Here is a 26,841-nt window from a genome sequence, read left to right as displayed (position 1 = left end):
ATCCCTCGTACGAAGAACAATAGCGAAATTGAATTTCAAGGTAACGTAATCGCCATCATTTTGTTCGCCACATCGCGCCGTAGGCATGGCCATTATTTCAGCAATTACGACGTTTCTCGCCTGCCGTGTAACCCGGACCCCGCCACCGTCGACCGGTGGAAAACGGCGATGAGATGAGTCGAAATTGCTCAAAGGATTTGCCCTTCGCTGAACCTCGTCGACTTTACTGCGATGAGAAAAGCGAAGAGGAAGTGAATGTATGATTGTATATATGTATGTGTATGTGTTTGTGCGTGTATGTGTGTGTGTGTGTGTGCGTGCCTGCCTCAGGTAAGAAGGTACGACGGTTTCTCTGAGAATTTGCACATTGAGAATTAATGGCAATGTGCTATCTCTCGATTGGAAGAAACTCGATTCATTAGCGCGAAATTTTCACGCGCTACAAATTATTCCCGCAGGCATAAAGTAAATCACATTTTCATATTCCGATAATCAAATAATATTCATCGGATCTGAAAAACACGCGTCGAATGAAATTAGAACAATTTGAAAGGGTGCGATTATATATATTGTAGATACGTTTCCATTAGGTTCGCATTGCGTCATGCGGATTCGCAGCTTTTTTTTCGCGACGCCTCGTCCCTCGAAGTCGCGAGTGAATTTTTTTGTACGACACGACGATAAATCATCCCGAAGAATTCAGAGCGTAATTTTAATTCGCCGGTTATCCAACGCGATCGCGCGCGCGCGCTTCAATCTTTGTTCTTACGGAAACCGACGACCTCGAGAATTGTTAGGGGAATGCAAAATTCACGCTTTTGCGGGCAATTTACCGTGGCGCGTTTATTATGTTATAATCCGAACGTGTAATGCACATTCTTCTCTAAATATAATAAATGACTCTTGCTTTGGACAAATAACCGCGTGTTGGCCACGCACAACACCACGATTAAATTATCACAGTAATTTCAACAACGACCATTCTGAGCGTCCTCAAACATCCGGAACATCCGGCACACATAATTTCTCACATCATTCCTGTCGGGGCGTGTGCTACCGGATAATATCTGGACTGAAACATTTTCAGGCGCGACGGAATTCTCGTAGGACGATCTGCATTCGACTGTACTCCGCAAAACCGGACATTTAATGTTGAAATATTATATACAGAATATTAATCGAGTGGTCAATATGTAGGAGTCGGATTAAATTAGAGGAAATTTAATTTAATTTTAGTTAAACATTCGAGAATGATGAGGTGAATTTTAACCATGCATTTTCATTAATGAATTTTGGCAATATTATAATCAGATAAACGAACGCGAACGGAAGAGATTCGACCAATTATATATATATCCTTTTTAATCCTTTGGCGCGCTGCACCTTTAAACCATTGCATTTGTATTGATGGTCATTATTATTATTATTTTTTTTTTTTAATAGAAAACTAGAGAAATAAAGATTATTGATTACTTTCATTATTTTGTTAAAATAAAAACAATAAACATTCTCGTATAACTTTACGCGCAAGAAAATGACTGACTTGAACTGAATGACTTGAGCGTTAAATTTTAATAAAAGTGTCAACAAGCAAAAAGATGCCAGATGCAACGGATTTCCTTTGAACATTCAAGCTTATCTTTCCCGAAATATTATAAGACGTCAGTGTGTTGAGCGATGTTGAACGATATTTCACAGCCGTTTAATACACACGTCATATGTAGTCGTGGCTATACGAATGCGCGTTTACAAGAGAGAAAAAAAGTGGTAGAAAGAGAGCACACATCATTGGATAGGTTAGTAGATCTTGCCAGCTAGTTCTACGACTGGCAGGGCTCCAAGGGAGCAAAAATCGCCATCCGCTCGACCAGGTTCTCTCTCGTCTGATGATGCACCGCGTGCACCACGCCGGATGCATGATTTGTGTGCTTTATTAAATTCGATATTGGTCGACTCGGGTAACCCGAACCAGGTCATCGGTTATTTCGCGGCGGAAACGAGCGCTCCTTTTTCTGTTCTCTCTCTCTCTCTCTCTCTCTCTCTCTCTCTCTCTTTGCCTCTCTTTTCGTCGCAGCGACTTTTTCACCTTCGACACGCGTCCATTTTTTTCATCAAGTGAGAAACCGAACGCACGGCAAAGAATAGTCTTATTCTTTTCTCTTTTTTAAGACTGGAAAGAGTAATTTACCTTTTCCACCGCCTTGAACACCCGTATAAGATTCAGACCAGCCAGTTTCTGGATGTCTCTCTCCGACCAGTTACGCGCTAGCAATTCCGCAAAGAGCTCTGGATACTTGCTGACATCCTCCAGACCCGTTGGTGTCCTAAGGGAGAGAATTTATGATGAGATCTTATTGAGAATCGCAGATGAGACTGCGATGTGATTGATTAAGATTAAATTTTAATAGATCGAGCAATGTCTTCTTTCTAGGCGTAAAAGTTCAGAAAATTCGGGGCATTAAAGATATTCCAAGACAGTTTTAAAGCATATATAATTATAACAGTATTTAATTATTCTGTCGGGATTCACATTAATATTAAGTTTTTAATATTTTATGGAGGGACATTGGATGAGGGATGGAGTTCGAGGACGGGGGATGCTAACAGGACCCTGGATTCCGGTGGAGAGGGCCAAGAGATATCGGTGTAAAAAGAAAATTTTTAATATTTTCATCGAACATATTAATTTTTTAATCCAAAGTGTTGTGATATATTTAATAATATTATGAAAATAACAATTATTATTTTAATAAAAAAGCAATATTAAGTTGATCAAAAATTTTGTGGTAAAATGATAGCTGATAATTTGTTAATACGCGGTGACTTATAGCCGTAGATGCTAATGGAAAGATATGGGACGAAAATAATTTTGTCTCTCCCTTTTCATCTCTCAACGAAAATATTGTTTTAAAACACTGCACCTACCGCGATAAATTTTTGTCACCGGGCGCGAGCTCGACTGCATCCTAAAAGTCGATATGGAAATAATGTCCGATGTAATTCTGTAAAGCGCCACAGCTTGTGAACGTACGGTGCACCTAAGTCCACAATTTACATGAATATTTCCGTTCGATAAGATAGGGCTTTAATGAAGCAGAAAACTCCGGGAGTTCAAATTAGAAAACTGCTTGAAACTTTTATGGTTCCACCTTCGTACTTTGCGTATTTCCGTCTTATCTTAATTTTATTGCGTGTAATTCTTCGCGGTGCGATTCTGCTATCTATGTATAGACCGAGGTGTGGTGGATTATATTTTCATTTATTTTCGCATTATTCGTTCGCTTTATAAAAAGCGCTCATGTATTATGCATGTAAGCGGCGTGAAGAAAAAACTTAATTAATATATGCCTGTACGCATTAATGATGCGGCTTTTATCATATTTTTAATGTGACTTGAGATAGTGTCTCTACGTAGAAGCAACTTCTTTGTCTGTAAAAGATGCTGGAAGTAATCGCGTTAAGCTTCATTGTAATATTTATTATTGATTAAATATCGTTTATTCATATTCTCTTTCGGGTACATTTCGCCCGAACAAATGTTTCGTTTGAATTATTTTGCAAAGTACCCGCGGGTGAAGATCCCGCGTTTCGCGATATGAGAATTATCTCTGCTTTCAACCGTTGCGTTATGCTTCATCCAATTTTTGTCTGGAATAATTATTTGCAGACTATCACCGTTGCAAAACTTGAATGTACATACGAAAGGGATCAGGCGGAAGAAAAATGAATCCGCGCGGAAGAATACAATACTCAAAATACAATAATGAGCTAGTCGGGAAGAAGCAGTTAGGGATAAATTACATGAGTTACTTCGGGCGGTTTATCCTTCATTACTTTAATTACTAGTATGCCGGATAACTGCGATCAACTTATTTTATCGCCGAGAGAGGCATGTCGAGAAAGCAACTCCTTTTGCCTCGTGCGATCCTTACTCATGAAACTAGGAAATGTGCTATTAGATAGAAATTCTCGAGCGAATTTAATGCCAGCGTAAAAAAATGGATTTCGCAGAAAAAATATTCTTTGTGGAAATATTTTTGTAATTAAAATCGCAAAAAGTTATAAGTCCCTTTATTTATTTTAACAAAAGAGAGATAGTTTCAAAAATATTGCAATTTAAATTTTATTTTAATTTGCCATCTTTTTTAATATATATATAATTCTCAATTTACATTTCACTCATAGCAAGATAGAGATCCATATGTCTTCCAAGTTCGAGGATATCAATCTATCTACTTTATTTAAGTTTATTGGGATATTTTGGGAAATATCGAATAATTGTTTCTCGTTCTCATATTCGTCTACAATTTTGTTACTTTATCTTTGGAATCATTACGCGAACATAGTCTGTATCTTCCTCAAGAAGACGAGAACGTTGAATCGCGGCGCTGACGACGACAAATGGGAACAAACCGATAAAAGGGTTTTAAGCTAAATTTCGACGTTCTCATTATGGGAGTTATGACAAAAGTTCGTACAAGACCCAATGACAACAGCACGGAAATGGGTCGAAGGGAAGGGAAACTGCTCGCTGACAATGTCGGATCAACAAGAGCGATTAGTGACTTATTCACGACGCGTCGTATCCCGGCTGAAACTGGCAGTTATGCTGTATACACATAATTGTATACTGTATGCACATAGGCCGACCGCATCCAGAGGACCGTTATTCCAATATCGCAAATTTCCAAATCGGGCGTGTCCATCATCATAAGCTGACTGTAAACGCGGGACTGTAAGCGCGCGCGATCCGAGAGAGGACACATTGCGTATGTGCTTACAATCCATTATAATTATGTTTTATTTTTGTCTGATATATCGGGTGGAAGTATAATATATGGAAATATAAAAATTAGAATTATTTTTTTTGAAATGTCTGTGAAATCGGACGTGTTAGCCTGTGATATTGTAATATTCACTTAAAATGGCGTTTGTTAGATTTTTCATTTTTTTTTTTAGCACTTCTCGAGAATATCCAATAGATCGATAGATATTTTTGATATTTTATCTTCGAGAATTTATGAACTTATTTCAAGCTTAAATTTTTTGCATATCTAATAAAACTTGTATATGGATCTCCTGGAGCTCCGCGAAGCACAGATTAAGAGTATTTTATCTAGAAGTTATTAAAGATACGGAACTTGTAGTGCAAAATTTATTTCGACCATAGTTGAAAAAACAAATGGGAATATTGTCTCTACGGAATATATTTAATACGACTGGATTGCGTTATTATATTTTTACAATATATAGCTTTTTAATGTAATTTTTTTCCATTAGGTCACAAAAAATATCGTCCATCAGAATGAATAAAAATAATGATAATGGAGAAAGCGAAATTATGTTATAAATCGACTTGACAGTCGAGATCGATGGCATGTCTAAAGATTGTTATGTAACGACAGTCACAGATAAATAATCAAACCCTGGACAACTATTGTAGAAAATATTAACCTGTCGCGAACTACTCGTCGTGGGTGTCGTTTGTCGAAACGTGTCGGTCCGAGAATCCGCAATACCGTTGTAGGGAGTTGTTGGCTGATCACGGTCACGAGTGTTATCCACAATTCACGAAATTCCCAATTCTGTTCGTCGTCTCTCTCCATCGACGAGATTCAGTTGACCATGTACGCGGAAAGCGTATGTCGTGTTCGCGTTCTCGCGCATACGTAAATACTTCTCGCCGCGACGAGATATCCCTGTGGCGAATTTATGCGGGTTAAATCTCCGTGGTATAAAAATATAACGTGTTCGTGCGTACGAGGATCTCGTAAAAATACGCTATCGAGTAACGACAACGCGGTCATCGGACATCGATCTGCCTTCCTCGGAACGTGCGGGCTCTTTTTGCTCTCTCGCCTTGCTCTCGTCTATTTGCCCGCCGGTACGACCGAATCGAATTCAAAAATACCGTTTCCACGGGAAAATACGTTTCGCTCAAACCCAGTGACAGTGATTTATGGGCGAGGCTGAAAAGCGCGAAGCTCGGTGGATCGCATCACGAAAGAAGCGACACGCGAATCTCGATTCCCCTCGGGAAAACCGGGGATGTGTTCATCGACGTTTTGTTCTTTTTCGTGATCGTGACGTGGATGTTAAGTGACGATAAGATTTCGGATGTGACAATTAACTTTTTATATAAAGTACAACACACACACACACACACACACACACACACACACACACACAAAATCTATTCTCGTAAACACAAAGAGAGGAAAATATTTGTAAAGATCTAATATATGTATATCATGCTGTATGATTTTATCAATATCTATCTTGCTAATTTGAAGCCACTTTTTTTTTTTGGTGAGACAATTATCAATTTTTTACAATTTTTAAAATATTACATTAATTAAATATTGCATGTAATGAGGATTCGTCATCTGTCTGTATCTATTTCCCAAAGATCATTCATTCTCAATCATTTATAAATTAAGAAAAATCTTTTTCACATCTTTTCCTTTCTTTGTGTTTACGAGAACTATCTTTTAACATTCTTCTTCAACGCACTTCTAAACTATGCGCATATAGTCTGTCATCACTCTCTGTATAGACTTCCTTCCAAAACTTTAAATTTGATATACCGTCTTTGTTTTAACGCGACGTTTATGCGCGAACTATAACACGGTTCTAAATTCTTCGCGCTCGTTCATAAACGGTCGCTATACGACGTTGCTATAACCGGTCTGGCTGGAAACTCGACGAAGGATCCTCGATATGAATTTTAATCTAGCGTAAAAGCTTATTGGCCGGCAGGACTATCAGCTGTGCCACATATCCTGCCACTTTTAACCTCCTCGTCCTCGCGCTTCCTGCACGTCCCGTCGTCTATTTCCGCATAACCCACTTTTTTTCTACCTTTAGAAATAATTAAATACATTCTCCTATACATTCTCCGATACTTTTTCCGACCCTTTACTTTACCTTTTTCTCGTACGAATATTCCCGTTGCTTTTCGCGGCATGTGCGCGCTATCGACGTATAGTCAACGGGACGAATATCTCCCGCGATTAGCCAGCTGAAATTTTAATGGACACTCCCAGTTGAGACGATGTTTTTCTTTGTTCTCGATTATATATAGCAGCTCTACTATTTTTGATTAAAATATTAGAACAAAATTTTGGTAGCGTTTTCTCAAGCATAAATTTCTTATTGAATTCGATTTGAAAGCTGACTGATTTTTAGAATTAGCGGATTAACACTGATATGGATTAATTGATTTTAAAATAAGATGTCAATTTGTTGGATATGTATTATTTCAATCTTGTAATTATTATTATCTGTGCGGAATTTGATTTGCAGCTACGTCGCAATAGATATGGCGAAACGATTTGCGCAGCATTGAAACGAGAAATTGAAGTAGAAATACAATGAGCGTAACAATAAACGAATTGATTGTCGAAGAATAAATAGTGTCATGCTTCCGGCTTTCATGAATTCCGGACCAATTTCCTACGTAAAGGCAATGAGCCGCGAGCCGCATACCCGGGTGTTACCGAGGGCTCCCCTGTGAAATGCTTCCCCCGATTAGCTCGTTGAAATTTTAACCACGCGCAGTCAACCGGTGGGGTTAATTTAACGTGCAATTAAGAACGCGGCGTTTCTGTCGTGCAGATTCAATACAATTGTTTCTAATGCAGTAGTCAATACGCACGCCCGGTCTATACATGAAATTGAAGGACTACGCGATTCGTTGCCGTGAAACAAATTGCTAATTAATTTGCAAATAATTGTTCGGTAAATTTATTACTGGCAATTTTTCTTATCTCGAATTATTTGTTATTACTTTTAATCATAAATGCGATATCCTTACTTATTGTTAAGTTATAATTAGATTGAATTATAATTAGATTCAAATTTTTCGGAAGAATCATATAGTTTTTGCTTCCTCATAAAGGAAGCTTTGTGTTTTTAATCTCTTCGAATATCTTAGTTTTTTCGATTCCTTGTTCGAAAAATACGAATGCCCTTACAAATATCCTTTATATCGCGCGCGTTTTATACTTATAGAAAATATTTATAATAAATGAGATGAAGAGAGATTATGCAGGGAATATTGTGAAGGAAAGATATTATGCAAATTTACGCAAATTTCATATTACGTCGTGTCAGCAGAGAAATTTTCAAAAAAAAAAAAAAAATAGTTTTATAGAAAGCTATTCATTGACCTCTGCTCATATCAGCTATTGCGATTAGCACGTTGGAATTTTAACCACGAATTGTGTCAGCCGGAACGCTTCACCGTACGATTCGCCGTACGTGATTGTTCCTGAAAATAACGCGCGGTTTTACCTTCGAAATTAAATATACTTGTGAGAGAACAGTTTTTGTCTGCGATGAAAGCGACGTTATCGAATTTATTTGCGGCGGGTTCGCCGCGAATACGAATAAAAGTCTGTCAGCGGATAAAATGCGCTTCGTCCTCCTAAAAAATTCGATCGATCATTTACTTTTCACGTGTACCCTAGAAAATATATATACCGTCAATGTTGCCAGGATTTCCAATTTTCAACGTAAGCTCGTTACGAGGAAGGTTTGAAAGAAGGAAAATAGTAAACGAGGAAGAAGCTTTCCTTTCTTTTTTTTTTTCGAGTTCCCACGCGTGACGTTTTTACATTTTGCTTTTTCATCGGATAATTTTTAAGTATCGAACGCAAACGTGTTATCCGCGCGAGAAGATTGGTGGCTGTTTTTTTTTTTCTATTACGGGCGTAAAACTGTAAATCTCGAGTTGCCGTGACAGGTATTAAACTTCCTTTCTTTCCTAGCGCGAAAAGCTGGGGAACACGGGGTGGAGGAAACAAGCATTGTTTTCATTCCGATGCCACATCTTTCTCGAGATTCCGGTCGTTCGTATACAACGCCACCAAAGTATTGTACATTCTTGTTATTCGTGTCGTTCTTCTTGAAACCGTCGCATTCAGGGATCTCAGACTTTGCGACAAAGCCGTGACACGCTTAAGAATGAACGCGAGAATAATCTTTATGTAGATGTCACAATAAAACAAATGAAAAAATACAGCGTCGCCAATCGTATCGGTGTATTCATGTTATCAATTTTGATTTGCCATGATTGCATGTGAAACCACTTTAATAAAGTTTTGATCTGTCCAGTGCTCTTACCGCAAATAAATTGAATTTAAATGAAACAATATCGTGCGGTGTGGATTGTTTCGCATTTAAAGTTGATAAATTTTAAACGACTGCGCAATATCAATCAAAGATTTAAAAAATTGGAAATATTTAAATATTTGCTTCCAATAAAGTTAGTTTAATGAAATTCAATCTGCATTTCTTTAACTGAATGCAATTATAGTTGCATTCTCGTGCTGTTTTTTAAAAGTATTCTCCTATCTATAAAATCGTCGATAAATATTACAAATTGTTTTACAGATATTTATATGTAATAATATCTTTGATTTAAAACACGATATGATATCAAAAATAATTTGTATAAAATAAATTTTTGGGTAGAATATGTGTTTTCCAATACATCGGTAATTAATGATTCATAAGTTCATTTATTAAACTTTGTTTGTCACTTTTGCAATTTTTCTCTGAATTTCATGCTTTGCAATTTATTTTCTCGGTGAAAAATATGAATGAAAGCTCACATATATAATAAATATATTCAAAATGAGAATACATATATTTTTTTCATTTTTACGTCTTACGTTACGTAACGTTAGGCTTTTCGTTGTATCGAAAATTAACATTTTATACTTGAATTTAGAAAGAAAGAATTAAATTTTTAGTTTGTAAGTTCAAATTTATCTTTTGCCCAAAGAAAAACGAAAACATTACAGTCGTTAATTATTCACAAGTACCATTATATCTGCTGCACATATTTATTTTTTCGTTTTCCCGCATTTATATTCGATATTGTCGCTGTACAAAAATACCGGGGAAAATCGTATATCGCAATGGTTCGATCACTGTGTCTTTTACGTCGTTTTTCTTCTTTATCGTTTGGTCCGCAAATCACGCTTCCATGCACCCACGCTGTTTTTCAATCCTCTACCATATACATACATCAGACACGTGTGTTTTTTATGCGGATCCCGGAAACTCAACAACTTTTTAGTCATCCTCTATCGTCCTTAATTTACTTATGGTTAGAGCTGTTTTTCTTCATTCATCTCTCTCTTTCTCTTCTTTATGTTCTCTCATTTTTTTGTGAAGATTAATGGAAGGGGCTGCGATTGCAGCAATGTACACGCTACAAGAGATCGGTATTTTTAACAAAAGAGGATTGGTCATGTGTTACTCGATTTTTACATTTATTGAACAGACTTCGTGTACTTCCATCTTGAATTATTGCGGCAAAGAAGAATTCCGCGGACTGTTTTTGCATTGAACAGACTGCGTGAGAAGCGTAACAAAGACGGGAATAATGAACGGAAATAATGTCGACCGTTCAGTAACAAACGGCTGAATATCTTACCGGGTATCTCGCGAAAAGGATTTTATATATGGAGTTCTTTAAAAATATATCTCTACAATAGTTTTTTTTTTTCGCAACGTTGGGAGAAATAAACGGATTTCAAACGATATTATGATGTCGTCTTGGCTAAACACTTTTCTTATACGCATCATTTTCTCTCTATTTCCATCTTATTTTCTAATTGTAAGCGAGATGTATCGAACCGAATATCTATCTGTAATTGAGCTAGTATACTATCTCTCTTCTTCTTATAAATTTTGGGGACTTTAACTATCTCCGAAGCTTCACAAATGATCGGGTAACGCGTTACGTATTGATTTACACCCCGACCTATATCCAAAGGTAGTCGAAAACTTTCCTACGTTTGCACTAGTTTGCAATCAGCTTGGCGGAACTGCTACGCAAAGGGAAACGCGCTTACGAACTTGTTTCACTTGAAAAAATCATAATATTTATTTGCGATTAATGCAACTTCTATTTGATACTAAAATAATGCTGATGTTATCATATACACATATACAATAATTACTGTTAAATTGATTATTTTCATCAATTTTGAATGACGATTATCTTACTATTTTTTTACTCCAATTAATTATGACATAAAAAAATTTTTATTATTATTCATTGCATTTCTTGATGCATAACTTTAAACATATAATTATACAATACTTACAAATTGATCCCATCGTATCCAGCTCCGATGCCGACGTGATCCACTCCGGCGATTTTCCGCACATGATCAATGTGTGCTGTAACATATCACGAAAATTGCGCGTATTACGTAATCGTCGTAACGTCTACTGCGCTTAACGTACTGCGATATACGGAACTCATTTACCATGTAATGAGGAAAATTACATTCGCCACCCTAACCGCGTACTACCGCAGACTCACTGAATGCAGACTGGGCGATTTTTCAACTACGATTAATATACCGCGTCACTTTTTCTTCAGAGCCACAAAGAGAATTACCTACTCTTATACGTTTCATTCGTTTCCATTGTTGTGTCCGTTGGCGATGTATTTTTACACATTTGACGTACAACGTTCCTTCGCAGTTGTACTTGTATTCAAGTTGACGTGGTTGTTAATCATAATATAAAGCGAAGCGCATGATAAATTCCGCTTTGAATATAAGAGAATATTGTGCTTGTATAAGTTGGATAAGTAATCCGTTGCTGCAGCGCGAACTCATCTTCCTGTTTATGTAAGTTGAAAGGAATGGTAAATTAATTAACAATTACTACGATTGAAACGCAAAAAGTACGAGAGTAATTCGTAGAAGCATGTTAGTAATTTCCGATTGATATATCCGGTATGCAAGATTCAAGCAAGTTATGTTCGGCTTACTGCTGGTTTTGTAATCAGGTCTGTAAATATAATTGCTACTACTGGGTAAATTTCAAAGTATACTCCTCTCGTGCGCACGTTGAGGATGGATAAAATCGAATAATAATTTGAGCTGGTATAATGAAATCATGAATGTGCGTATAAACAATGAAAATTTGCATATCCGTCAGATGGATATTATTGTTAACTCGGGAATTGTCGCACGTGCGCATATAATTTACATCTCGATGACCTCTAATACATCACGAGTATAATTACATTCGGCGAGAAAGACAAAATTCAAAAAACAATTTCATACTCTCATCAGAATTATGAACGAATTTCAGATCTCGGCTAATTCAACGAATCGCATTATTTACCACCGCGAGTTATTATAGGAAAGAAAATGATACGTTATATTTTTGATATATTGTATTTTTAGTGATAGTATTTTAAAAAAATATACTCTGAATATTATATTTAAAGAAGATTATTTTTGTATTCATTAAACAAATTAATAAAGATGCTTCTCTCACATATTCTCTCACATCTCATGAATCAAGTTTAAATTTGGTATAATTGATCGAATCGATGATTAATCTTTGCAAGTATTATTTTGTTAGTAAATCTTCCATCAAAATTCAATATGGATGTAATATTCAAATACTGTTTTAATTTTATAAAATATAATATTTTGACAATATTAATTATCTCAGCTGATAATCATCTGTTTTTTTAGTTACTTTCTTTATCGCACACATACAAATGTCAGAGAAATATTTATCTAGTGAATATATAAGCCATTGAAAGCGTTCGCCTACTTCCTCTCTAGTATACATACGTAATGGATAACGTTCGCACGGATATAACATGCATAATCAATCGAGCAAATGACAATTCATAGTTGATCAGACTGTAGAATAATGGAGTGCATCATTGCATTGCAATTTTATTCGAGTTTGAGTTTCTGCGAAGCGGAACATATCAGAAACGTCATAAATTTCAATTTTCGTGTTTGTGCCGCACGTTGTTCTCGCGCGTTATCTCCATTATATCGTAAATTATATGTCAAACGGGGCTCGGCGTAACGCGGCATGATTTTCCAAAATTGATCATTATCATTGATCGTCGAGTCATGTCGTTACCAAGCACAGTAGCCTAGAAAATCATGTAACGCGCTGGATGCTGAGATCAGCGGATAATCTGTGAAAAATTTGCATTTTAATGATAATGAAATGAGAAATTTATATTATATCTCTGAATATTTCCATACTTTCACAACTCCTACATATTTTTATTAAAGTTGGGAAATTGTTTGTATCATAATTTTATCTATGGACGCGGTTAAAAGGACAAGAGAGAAAAGTGAAGATGTGGAATTTGTAGGAAGATTTTTGTAAAATGTTTCATCCTTAAAGGTTTGTGGCGCGACTGTTGCATGTTGTTATAAACGAAGCGGGTTGCATTTGCATTGCATCTCGCGTATCGTAACAATTGTGCCATTAGCAGGTTGCCGTGAGATCTTTCGATTTGCATGTACGATGTAAACAACACACGTTGACGTTTGTTTGGGCGAGAATAACGTGCGAATGTCTCTCGAGATGCAACGTAGGTGGTATTTTGATGTTTCACGCGAGAAACATGCGCGATATACAATATAATCATACAAAGCGGAAACGAAGAAACAGCGTGTTTGCGTAAACGATGTAAAGTTTACTCACGAAACGAAATATACTATCTTATATTTTATAATACGAAAGAGATCCATACTCTTCATCACGGATAATTAAAAATTTGCCATTAAATATATTATTTTGTTAATAGATTGAAAGTGTCGTTTTTGATGAGAATAAATTATAATTTTTTAGATATCATATACATTGAATATTTGCAACATCTCTCGAATTTGGGAACGATGCAAATAGAATTACGTGTCGCATCAGTTAAATAAAAGGGCACATATGGATCGAAAGTATTTAGGTATACGTACTCTTTTCGCGCACGGTTTTAACGCACGCAGATTGCGAGTTTAAATGGAGAAAATTTCATTCGCGCTGCAAACAAAGAAGCAGGCACTCGATAAATGCATTGCGGGGAATTGCGAGTTGCGATAACGACGACGATCGCTATGGGAACAGCCACGCTTCGCTGGATGAGCAACACGAGATGATCAGTAACGGGATGCGGAAAACGAAGGGGAGGAAAACGGCGAGCGTGGTGAGAATCAATCATAAGCGTAATACCGCTCCCCGAATGGCCAATCCGACGCACGAAACGCGCGAATCGCACAATCCCGAAATTATAATTGTGCACCACCCGGTATATAACGCACATTTCCCGTTCCCATCCATAATTTTCTTCCCCGCTTTCCCATGGCGGACATAATTTTCTCCGCGGCCCTGTAACAGTCAATGTAAAGCAATTAGAGATGTCGCTTGCGGAAGGAAACGATTATTCAGGCACCCTGACTACGCCCGATTACGCGTCCGATGCGCAGCCCTCCGGGCCCTGCGATTATTGTCCGGGCCAACGATATTCATTCTTTCCTTTGTTTCGCTGCGCGTTTTCCGTGGTATGCGCTGCGCAATTTCATCTGTCAATTCCGCGCGATTTAATGCCACGCGTATAAAATTTACAGCGAGCGCGAGATGCGTTCCGTACCTCAGTACAATATTATACGCCGCATCTGCTTATTCTTATGGAAGGCGCATGGGAACACTGGGAAATGGCGACATGGGATTATTAAGATCCTAGTAAAACTACAAATCTTGTGGGGTTCTCCGAGTTTGCATTCTGCGAGATCCCGGGAGATTAGCGTAAGAAAAATGGACGAAATTAAAGAATTTATTATCTCGCGTTTATTATCTTCGTGGATTAAGAATTATGACATTCTCCTACGCCGTTTTCTCGGATCCAATTTAACAGAGAGAGAAGCAGGTAAACGCCCTGTGTCCATCTCGCCTTCCTTCTTGTAGATCTGAAAATTCGCGTTCTCGCATCTATATGCAAAAATTGACACCGCTTGGCGATACCATGGAACGGAACTGGCTGTTCCCGCGGGAAAACGTCACGGACGTTTCACTTTTTTGTCTGCGTTTGCCTGCAGAAACGCTCGGGTTTTCGCAGGATGCATTCGGAACCGCGGTTTGGCCGCGCAAAGTGTGAACTTTTGGGTTACGGCTTCGGCTTCGCAATCGATTTCGCTCGAAAGTGTTGAGCTAACTTTATCAAACGTGGCATACTTGAAATTCCATAGGAAAAGTTACATCATTATACTAAAATGGAAAGGATTTTTATCTTTTTGTCCAGTTACACGTTGCTTGGTTATTTAAATTAATAATTTAAATCGACTCGCATTTCGAACGAGAAATTTAATATTTCATTTCAATTTAATCTCAGAGTATATCATGGCTACATATATTCTCGATTAAAATTCCGTTTTAATCTGTATATCTAATTATGTTAGATACACACACACACACACACACACACACACACACACACACACACACACACACACATATAGACAAAGCCGTTTGTATTAGCGATGTGGTTTCAAATGTTAATGCCTTTGAAACTTTAAGCCACTCTACAATAATGCAAATAAGCAATCTGTTTGAAATTGGCACCTAATACTCATCTAGCCGCTTTAGCAGAGAGCTTTGGAGATGTTCGCTTTGCAACATCAACGATGACTTTGAAAGCCGTGGCTTAATCGCAGAAACCATATCATTCGTGAAAAAAGAAACCAAGTGCGATAATTTTCTCAATTAATCTTTACTGTGAAATATAAGAGCAGGCGATTGTCATCGCCTGCTCAGAGCTACAAAAGATAAAAGCGTGTCAAAGTAACGTTGATTATACTAGAGAGAAAGAAGCTAATGAAGAAAATTTTATTCAATGCCCCAATTTATCTCATTCTGAAAAGAATACAGACGCGGAAATATATATATATATATATATATTTGTATTTGTATATTTATATTTATATTTAAATGCGGGAAATAGCCGATTCCATCAGACGTTATAACGAATTGCGTACGCGCGTTGTTTTATTTGAAAAATTTCGAGATAATGGTGCATTTTGGTAAACAAATATCTTGCGCTTTAAGCGTGTATAATACCTACAGATAATTGGATTTCATTTTCGAAAATTTTATTAACGCATCGTGCTATGCAAACGAAATAACACAGTAATATCCGAGTTCTGATATTAAGTCTTGCACAAATGCGAATGTATTAATAATTAAAATTGAACAATTCTTATCGCTCACCTGCTACATCCTCGAGCGTCGATTTTTCGCCACAGCTGATAAAATGGGGATAGAAGGATACCATAACTATACCACCGGTCTGCGCCTGCAAACAAAACATTCGTATTCATATTTCGTTTAACGCGATTCTGAATTATCAATAAACCATAGAAAAATATATACTTTAATATGTGACTATTATATAATATAATTTATGAAATTTAGAGTTCATATAACATACGAATTATTATACAATATTTATAGAGAAAAAATAAACATAGAATCATTAAATTAAAAAAAAATTATATATGTGACCACGTCGAATTAAAACGTTACACGCATTTATTATCTTTGACTGTTTGGGAGAATTTTGCGAGAAATTTACCAAAGTTTGCAGCGCGTGGTCAGGCACATTTCGCGAGGAATTGCAAAGAGCGTGAGCGCTGCTGTGACTGAAAATCACCGGCGCTCTCGATGTCGCCATGGCGTCCAACATTGTGGGCACCGAGACGTGGGAGAGGTCCACCATCATCCCAAGTCGATTCATCTCCAATACGACACTCTGAAAAGTCATTCCGAATTGTTTCCGATACTCGCGAACTCTCGCTCTCGCGATACGGCATCGAGACATTGCGGATTAAAATACTTGGAGATATATCGCGGTTTCAGCATCGAAAGGCACGCCTTTTGGTGCATCGTCTCTCGAATATTCTTGCGGTAAACTGACACTAATCCAGATTATATATGTATTATATAAAGCAACTCGAAGAAATTCACTGTTTCATCTCGATGACAGTGTCACGCAATTTTTGATCAATTCTTCTTTTCATTATTTTTTGATAAATTTCAAGTGATCTTCTCTTTCAAGAGTATTTTTCCCATTGTTTATTTTTATGGCTTCTTTAAGATTAAGGTCAGACTGACAGAAGATTAGTTATGTATCTGTCTGAGTTACTTTCCGAATTAAATTTTGCATCGATGGCGAAGCGAATGGACTAGTTTATAGTCCGTGCACGTTAGGATCAGTGACACTTATTGCGCGGATAGGATTGAAGTTTAGAACAAATTCTTTCTGGAGCTGCAATCCCGAGAAGAATGCCAATGCGGGAGACAGTGGGCCGTTGAAACAGAAATATCGAATTTTCTAATGTCTATTAATCGATATGTTTAAGAGAGAACAATATCATGCAAGATTTGTAGAAACATATCTTGTAATTTATATTGCAGAATATAATGCGATATTTTAAAATTTTAATATAAAATAACTTTGTAGTGTAAAATAGAATTTGATTTTAATAATTGATTCATTAGAACATTTTTTTAAATCAGGGATTTCTTGAAACAGTTTTATGTTAAAAACAGATTCACAAAAATAAGGTCATTGTAAATGAAATATTAGCATTAGATATATATATATATATATGTTTTTTTTTTAAATATATGTGTATTTTATTAACAATGGTATTTGTATTTTTTGAAATCAAAATTGAAACTCGCTAAATTGGCACGGAAGAGTTATCCTTGTTAGAAGCTAAGTTGTTGCACGAATTCCGATTCTTTCCTGTACGGAGAACGTTATCTCCGTTAAACGGGAATGCTTTGTTAAACTGGCAACGTGATAAACTGAACGTCTAAGGATTCCTTCTCGGTTCTCTCCACAGCTTTGCCATAGTTGTGCTTCTGCTCTTTTTTTCTCTCATGACGAATTCTTAGCGCGACTTCCGTCTCGTTTTCATTGTGGACATGCTTCACGTACGAAGGAACGAGACGGAATGTATTGACAAATAAATAAAGAGAACTTCAACACGCGCATGCAGGTGAATCTTGCAGCAGATTGAGCGACGTGTTTAACGAAGGATTAATAATAGGGAATATATGAACTTGAGCGTTAAAAATTTAGCAGTCGAATTCTTATACGATAAACGTTTTTATTTTTCTGATGGCTCTTCTTGAGATTTCCTTGTCAAATTCTATTTTTTGAGAAAATTAGAATGCACTTCTCCTTAACAAATTTTCAAGAATCAGAGACTGCTCGCGAAAAATCTCGTTGCATAGAATCGTCGAAAGAGAAAAGCGCCGTTGGGATTGGATACGTGCAAGTGACACGCGATAGGATGGTTTTGCCGATTGAAGAAGCCTTGATGAAAAGGAGAGAAAGAGGAATGAGAGGAAGAGAGAGAGAGAGAGAGAGAGAGAGAGAGAGAGAGAGAGAGAGAGATGCGTAAGCCTGGCTCTAGCGATTCTTTTCCATTATTCAAGCAATTTATTTTCTGAAGAGGCATCTCATGTGTTTGCGATCTAGCCAGATTTTTTACTCCGTTTACCTCCTTTTTATCTAGAAACAATAAATTTTAATGAAATTCGCCAACGTGTAACCGGAATAAAAAATAATTACGATTAATTTATTTGCAATTTTGTTTTCCACTCTGACAAAATGGATTTTTTTTTTCACGCGAAATAATGTAGTTTATGTCATTTAGGCGTCAGGAAATGGAATCACAAGTTATAGAATATATTCATACATAAACATTTGATTGATGGAGAGAAGGGGGAGGGTCTCTTTTAGGGGACATTATTGCCCTAATCTACGATCCCTCGCTACTCCCCCAGCACATTCATAGTAAATTTATTTCTTTTAGAGGATGATGATACATATTTTTTCTGGTTATTGGAAGAGTTTACCCTCTAGGAGCTTCGAGGTGTGTTAAGAAGGTAGTGCAATAGTGGTGGTTGGTGCGACCTATCGGTCGACAGGATGACGAATAAGCTTCATTCTCCCATGAGTCCTTTTGAAAGGTATCCACTCGTATCATAGATACGTTCTTCCATTCATTGCTCCCTCAGGTATTTTTCGGAGAAATCGAAGAAGGGGTCGAGACGTTTATTCATTCCTTGTGTCTAATTTTTTTTTATTTTTGACTCCGAGACGAAGTTAATTCACTTCGACTGGAAATATTGTAAATAACAAAATCAAATTTTCTCAATTTGTAATATTATTCAATAGAAATAAAATTCCATTTCCTATGGAACATCTTCAATCGCTTCGATTTAAATTTTATTAAAACTTTGTTCCTACAAATTTGATGTATTAGAATTTAAATTCGAATATATTAGAAATACTTTATATACGTTTGATGTATAGATTTGAGACATTTTTAAATAAAGATATTTTTCGATTTATATAAAGTTTTTCAATGACAATAGATATTACTCTATAAATAGAATTTTTATACCAACAGATAAAATACATTTCTCTTTGGAAAAAGATTAGGATAAATAAACTCTTATCTATTTTTAATGGAAAATAAAATAATTGTAAAAATAGCTACTACAAATAAAAAATTTTATAAAATTTTTATTGGAGAGGAATTGTTATTTTTATTGCATATTATTATAATAATATGACACATTTTTTATTTATTTAATTTTTTTATAAAATAGTACTTATAAAAAAAAACAGAAATTATATAGCAACACAAGAATATTTTTATCTATTTTCTTTTTTTATAAGATATAATTAATAGAATTAATTAAAATAACAAAAAATGTATATGCATTTCTTTGAAGATAAAAATTCCAGTTGAATTCTTTTTCTTCTCTCTTCTTATTTTTTAAACAGAGAACCAGCGTGAAAAATATACTAAATATATTTTAATTTTTGTGTATAAATCTTTCATTAATAATAACGGGTATTTATAAATCTGTTTAAAAAAATTTTGAAATCGTTTCAAACAAAAGTGTTTTATAACAATTATCTATACTATAGCAATTATTAAGATCAAGTCATTGATTATATTATTGAGAAATAGCACGTTATCGTATCTGCTTTAGCCTTACACCCAATCATTACGATTAACTTATGCACATTTCTCGAATCTGTGGCATCCAAAATTGAACTCTCTGAAATTATATTGGTTTCAATCTCCGCAATTCCAATTTCGCTTTCCGGGATGCATTTTCCACTTGAGAGATCCGCTCGATCGAAGCAGACTAGCTAAATCTCGGACAAGATTCCAATGCGGACCACTTCCGCGGAGACAAAGGATCAGCGGATGATGTCTCGTATCTTGGCATAGGAAATTGCACAGAAATTGAAATGTCGAAAGTTTTTCCGATGGGTGAACTAACGGAGTCGGAGACGAAAGCAAATCGGACCGAAAATGCGCCTCTATCCGCGTTCGTTCGCCCCGCGGATATATATGCTCGTGAGACGTTCTCGCTTTGATTGATTCAAGTTGGCGACAACGACGGGATGGCCGGTCATCCTGTTCTTTCTCGATGATAAAACTTACCACGTTTACAACACAGCCACGCTTTACCGTCAAAACCTACGACTACCGTTATCGTCCAACTTGAGTTTGCCAAACTGTCGGCGCCCTGCCGACTATTTAAACGCGAACTCCTAGAACAAGCTATCGCATCTCGCCTCAAAAGGGCGCGGCCGGCCAACCCATAACACTTTCGGAAACTTATTGGCCAGCTGTACTGCCATATTGCGTCTTTGCAAACATCCGCGTTACTCTTTTGGTATCTGGGCTGCGACGAATTAATTCAGAAACTGTTGTGGCAACTGTCGCAGCTTTCCTTCGGACTCAGATTGCGAAAATTGATTCCGCATAAATCGACATACACGGCTCGCTATATATTGGTCGCAGATTTTGTGCAGTTTCGTATTCAATTGACTTTTTATTCTGTTTATATTATATTTTTACTAAAGAAAATATAAGATTATGCGAGAAATGCGCGTATATATATATATATATAATAATAATAAATCATCTGATTCTTTTTTGTTTGCAATAAATTGTTTTATTTTTGATTCGCAAAAGCAACGCGCGCGAGTAACTATTTTGCGGACTTCCGCTAATATTTAGATATAATATTGCAGTGATTGACTAAATTCGAAGAATCGAGTTCAACGTTATGTTAAAATGAATTAAGTCTTATCTGTATCTCGAACGACTTCGGCGAGAATGAAAATCGATTTTGGTAGTAGCTCGCTAAAGTTTGCCGATGGGTAAGAATGTGCGCCCGCGGCTAGGGATAAGGGACAAGAGGTAAAAAGCGGGAAAGTTAATAAAAGACCAGTGTGTTGGAAAGTTTAGCGCTTACGAGATGGTCCGCGTGAATCTCGGGATTTAAGACCGAGTGGACCTTCCGAGAGGAAACGATAACGCAGTTTTAAAGAGCTTCACTGTAGCTCGCCAACGATAATGCGCGAACTTGATGAAATTAAGCGAGGCGAGAGACTGCAATATTGATAACGTCGCGAAGCCGACCGTGATAAGTAGTTAATACCTGGGGAAGGGTCTCTCGGACGCGAGACAAGTATTTCGACAGCGCGATTAATGCTCTTACGTCGAAGCCCCTGAGAAATGATCCCGCGAAAGAAATATCGACTATTCCTCACACGTATAACCCATTTTTTCTAACTTTTATCTTTTTCACGAAATATTAACCTATTGTCCTCGGAAGTGTCTTGGATAGTGCGGCATAATAAATCACCCCTCTCTCTCTCTCTCTCCTTTCTTTCTCTCTCTTCTTTTATCCTTTTCTCCTTTCCTTTTACTTTTATGAAAGTTTTTATCCTGTTTATTACAATCCCATTCGATTCCATCGAAGCTCTACGAAGCGATTAATCATAGAGGAAAGTAAAGTTGTGCTTCAACAGCAACATACATCGAAGAGCGAAATTTTATCCGCATTCATTAAAATGCTCTACGTAGAAAAATCATACTATATATTGTTTAATCTTATTTTACATATTATGTAAAAGACGTTTGTTCGTCCCTAAATGCGTCCCTCAAATCGAGATTGAACGATGCGCAAAAAGAATTACTCGCCCTACTTTCGGCCTCTGATCTTCCCCTCCTATACCTCGCTCCTTTTTCGTGATTTTAGTCTACACTCTAAGGGCTTTGCCGGAGCAATTAAGTCGAGAGCATCGGGGTGTGACGGAGTCAGTGCTTTTAGCGCGAGAGTAGCATATAGGATCCGTAGATATCGGCCACTTTTGGTGTGCGCATGCACGCGAGATTCGAATCCTATTCGACGGATCGCTCTCTAACGTGTACGCGCTTATAATCTCACGTCGATACAAAGAATCACGTAGAAGGTTGGAAAACGTAGCTTCGGGATATAACAGGGAAAGAGGATACCGAAGGCGAAGCTATTTTCTCGTACGTGGCAGATCATGGAAGCGCGATAGTCGTCCTTCTTTCGAAAGCGCTCTTGATAGACGGCTGATTAAATCGCTTTGATACGATATAGACAACTTAAAATCAAATAACCCGAGCATTGTCGCATATCGATCGCGTCGCTTCTTCAGATGTAACGAAAAGATCGCGTATTTTTCCTCTTGATTCGATTATATAAAAAATAATAGTATAAATATATAAATATGTGCAAAGAAGAGAGCAGCCAGGATAGATATAGAAAATGAATGCAATCTAAAAACAGTTACAATATACTTAATTTGTCTTTGAGATGGTTTCTTTTCAACTTACGGTAATAAAAATCTTCGTTTTTATAAAATCTTCTTTTATCGTTGTGACTTTATTTTAAAGAAGATTTTCTATATTTATGCGCGATCGTGCTTCAAAGCTATTAAAGAAGAATAAAAAACTAAATCTTTTAATTTAATTTATTTTTTGGGACGAATTCTTTTAGGGTATAAATAAAATATAATAATTACAATCGCGATTCTAATTGCGGAGTCGAAGAAAATTATGCAAGTTCGTTTCAATTTGATGAAACTCATGATCGTATGTATTTTTCATGTTACGCGTTACGTCAAGCTAATTTTGAATATTACAGATGAAATGTAATTTAACGCGTCAGCGGTATTTGCCTCGTTCTTCGCATGGTTGAGCATTCGTATCATTTGCAATTTTCGGCAGTCTCTCATGTAAAATGTAAATGTAAAAATGCTCGGTATAATCAGCAAAGACGCGCACCAGTATCAATTTTAAGATTTTATTTATCTTCAAGGTATTCACATTTTTTTTACATCTTCACAGGCATTCTTCTTTTTTGAGTTCATTTAATATACATGTATATCTACATTTTCATCGCTCGCACAGTTGCGAATAATCGTTCTTTTGCAAGCGTTGATGTTGGAAGAAAAAAGATGCGAAAAAATTTACGCGCGTGTTTAAAAAGGTTTCTTTAAAGATGTGAGAAGATGTTAATTAAATTTTAGAAAATAATTAAATAAATTTCTGTAAATGAGATTTTATCTATGGACTCTTACTCTTAATATCAAGAAAAATCTATTTTAGAATCTATTTATATTTTAAAATCTATTTAGCCGCGTCTATCGTTTTTCCAAAGTGAGGTGTTCGCAGATAACGATTGCAAATTGCAATGTTTCTCATTTTAAATGATCATAAGATACTTGTGCGTGTTTTTAATATCACAGTTCTTCTTCTCTCTTTTCTTTCGTTTGCCGTTTGACATTTATTTGCGTATCTTTTATACTATTGCGACATGAGTCGTGATAACCGTGTTTTTCTTTTACGAAAGTTACAACGATTACCAGTTCCGGTCGAGGGGAATGGACTGAAAGAGAGCGGGATGAAACGTTCCAGGTATCGGATCGTAGTACTTTTCTCATAAAAGACGGCCTCTGTACACACGACTGCTTCATTGCTCACTAGACGAGCAAGGCTTTGATATTATATCGCACGAGTGTGTTTCTCCTAATATCTTTATATACGAGAAGAAAAAATGTATAAAAATTATCATATTTCTATTGTAATAAAACGATGATAAAATGTAAATATCTTGGGATTGAATGACAAAGAGAAGACAGTATAATTCTTAGAAGAATTTCATTTCGAGATAATTAAGACATTGCGAAACATAAGTGAATGATGAAAGAGAAAGTGTATTCTACAATAAGAGCTTTTCATTGTAACGCGAGAGTCAAATAATGATTTTAAAGTAATGTTGAGAAAACTTAATGTAAACATCAAAGAGATCGTAGGAACGCTCGTTAAAACGAAGGTTCTTTTACGGCATCGAGGTAAAGGGATTCGTGTGACGGCTTCTCTTTTGAAACTTTAGTTCTTGAGATATCGCCGAGAATTTTCAGCGAGTGAGCTTGAAGACCTGTTTATTACTTACGTGTAGCTGAGAAATGATGCGAACACCAGTTCGAGGCATAAAAGAAAAGCGAGGAATTATATATAAAGCCTATATCGCGAGACGGGTGTTGCAATATGGCAACCGAGCGGAAAAAAGTATAGTAAGAGTACATTCTTTCTCGATTGTTACACGAGATATCATACGAGATATCAAACTTTATTACACGAATATCACGCGTAGAAATGGACTTGGCTGAAATGTATTCATTTTTCTGTTATGTATTATATGTGTATATGTTACGTGTACGTGACGCGCTTCTAAATAAATATATAAAATTATTCATCACACAAATATATAAGTAGAATATATAAAAGACATAGGGATTTAAATATGGATAATTAATTGTCTTTATGCTTTACATTTTAATGCTCTCAATATGTTTTCTCCTTTAAAATATGAAAAAAATTTCCTGGTCATGTTGTATCGCGTTTTTGTATTTTGTTGCGAAATGACTTTTTTTTTTGCGTCATAAAAGTTACATTTGAATTATTCCGATGGATTTCCAAATGGAAACTCTGTGGAAAACATTCTACTTCATCCATCCATCTTGATCGCGAGCTTTTTTACGGTCGAGCGAATCCTCCGTGCTTGCTGTAATCCGTGACTCGAAGCGGGAAACGCCCGATTCCTTTTCCACTGGCGAGCAGAACGTTGGCTTATCTACTCGAAATCGTGTCGATACGTAGGTAAGACGAACACGACGTAAATGGGTCGCATGAGAGAAAGAGAAAGAGATAAAAAGAGAAGACCGGTAAAATCTGTCGCAGTTTCGCAGATAATGAGCATCACCTCTTACGGTTTTAGTAGCGTGTCGGTTGGTTTCATGGTACGTGAAGATTTATAATGTCTCGATTCTCTCTCGGTTCACCGGAGGCACAGTTAGCCCGGTGTGCAGCTAGGTCGATTCTTTTTTTCATCGTCAAGAAACGAGAAATATCGCGGTAGAAACTAGAAGAGGACGCGACGAATTCTCGAGTATTTGAATATTCAAGGAGCCATCTCGTTTTGAATATTCGCGACCGTTTCGAATATTTATGAGATACGATTCGATACATATAATTAAATACGGAAGATATCCGACTCTTCCGCATTATTTATTAGTGAGAGATTTTAATCTCTAGTCGAAGATTTGTCATCAGAGAGAAATAATGCGCTGCACATTGGAACACATTCTACGTACGTATGCACGAGAAAAGAATGATTGAAAGATTAAGACATTTTTTTCATCAATGATAAATGAAACTGTTATGAATTTTTTTTTGAAGATCCGCGATTCGATATCGCGAGGAAATATCATTTATAGCATTGAACACGATGGCGATAGTATCATCGACAAATTCAGTAGATTAAATCGCGCCAGTTTGATTGTTCCGAACAGATACGTCGACTCGACACTGTCCCAGATGACGGAATATCGGGACAGTTAAGCCAACCAACTAACCGAATTGATTGCGTCGAATTGTAGCTGAGTTAGAGAGAGAGAGAGAGAGAGGCCCTGGACTATACCGGGCTCCGAAACATATCGTTGTCGAGTTTGCCCCTTGACAGAGACCGTTCGTGTCAGACGCATGAAAGTTTTGAACGTTCGCTTGACCAGATGTTTCGACACTCCGATCGATATAAGGTTCACGTTATCGATGCCCGACAACCTCAAACTGTTCGTTTCGATCGAAATCGCATCAAGTTCTAGAGACTTGAATATAAATGAAGTCGTAACTGCTTCGCGGTTGCCAGAACTTCTAATGATCACTAATTAATTCAACACATTACTCGATTATTCTCGAATTTGAATGCAGCCATTCAATTTGAAATAATAAATCAAAAACAGCTTATTGCTGTTTATTTTGAGGCCTTGTAAAAAAAAAAATAGCACATTTATTGAATAGAGATGCCAAGTTTGATTAAAAGATGTTATCGATTTTTCAGACGAGTACTCGCTATTATTTTTCTCTCCAACTAAATATTAGAGATAATGAAATGTTATAAAACTGTTTTTTGTTTATCCTTGGCATCGATATAATCGTAAACGTGCTATTTGGCTACAATCGCGACGCTCGCGTTCCATGAGTTCCTATTAAACTTTTTCCTTTATCCATTCTACAAGCATCGAAACGATCAACTTTCGACCCGCGCGTTGTCTCTGCGCGGTAGACGAGGTTGCAGTTTTAAAAATAAAACCACGATCGGTGGGATCATTATTGGAACGCAGTTTGCTGGTTCGATCGGAATGCTTTATCCCGGCGATTGTCTGTCCGACCCCGGCCGAAAAATACGTTGCGTCACGCGCGCACCGGCATGGTTATCGCGCGAATCGTCCCCGAAGGTAATCTGGCATTGTCATTTCCCTTAGTACAATGGATACGTGCCGCGCAACGCGATTACCATGTTACTCGATTTCGCTACTGATGCCGCTCGGCGAACAGCCGGCAGAAGTGGTTGTGTATGTGGATAATGTTAAGGTAAGGGGGGAGGGTACTCGCAGAAATTTCCTTCGGAGGAAATGGAAACACGTCGAGGGGGCTCTTTAGATCTTAATCGGTGCCGCGTTAAAGCTGGTCGAATTTCGCGGACGAGAACCCCATTTCGCGACGCGAAGGGAGAATGAAAGGGACGAGGGCAGGAAAGAACGGAAGAAGAGAGAATCGCACGGGTTAGCCGCAT

General features: G+C 36.9%; 1 protein-coding gene across 4 annotated transcripts in view; it reads right to left on the bottom strand.

The window, feature by feature from the left end:
* LOC138932643 (dipeptidase 1) overlaps positions 1-26,841 on the bottom strand; it is a 72,997-nt gene that overhangs the window by 2,557 nt on the left and 43,599 nt on the right. For 3 of the 4 annotated variants that reach the window (XM_070294679.1, XM_070294678.1, XM_070294680.1), the window contains exons 7-10: positions 16,418-16,594; positions 16,054-16,138; positions 11,124-11,199; positions 2,189-2,324 (exon numbers count right to left, since the gene is read on the bottom strand). In XM_070294679.1, the coding sequence (XP_070150780.1) occupies positions 2,189-2,324; positions 11,124-11,199; positions 16,054-16,138; positions 16,418-16,594 (474 nt within the window). The remainder of the gene's footprint in view (positions 1-2,188; positions 2,325-11,123; positions 11,200-16,053; positions 16,139-16,417; positions 16,595-26,841) is intronic. The other variant, XM_070294681.1, reaches the window with a different exon arrangement.

Source organism: Polyergus mexicanus, unplaced genomic scaffold (assembly GCF_030449975.1).
Source record: "Polyergus mexicanus isolate NDT 795.1 unplaced genomic scaffold, iyPolMexi1.0 SCAF_4, whole genome shotgun sequence".
Lineage (NCBI taxonomy): Eukaryota > Metazoa > Arthropoda > Insecta > Hymenoptera > Formicidae > Polyergus > Polyergus mexicanus.
The sequence above is the reverse complement of the archived record's forward strand: the minus strand, read 5'-3'. Positions and strand labels throughout refer to the sequence as shown.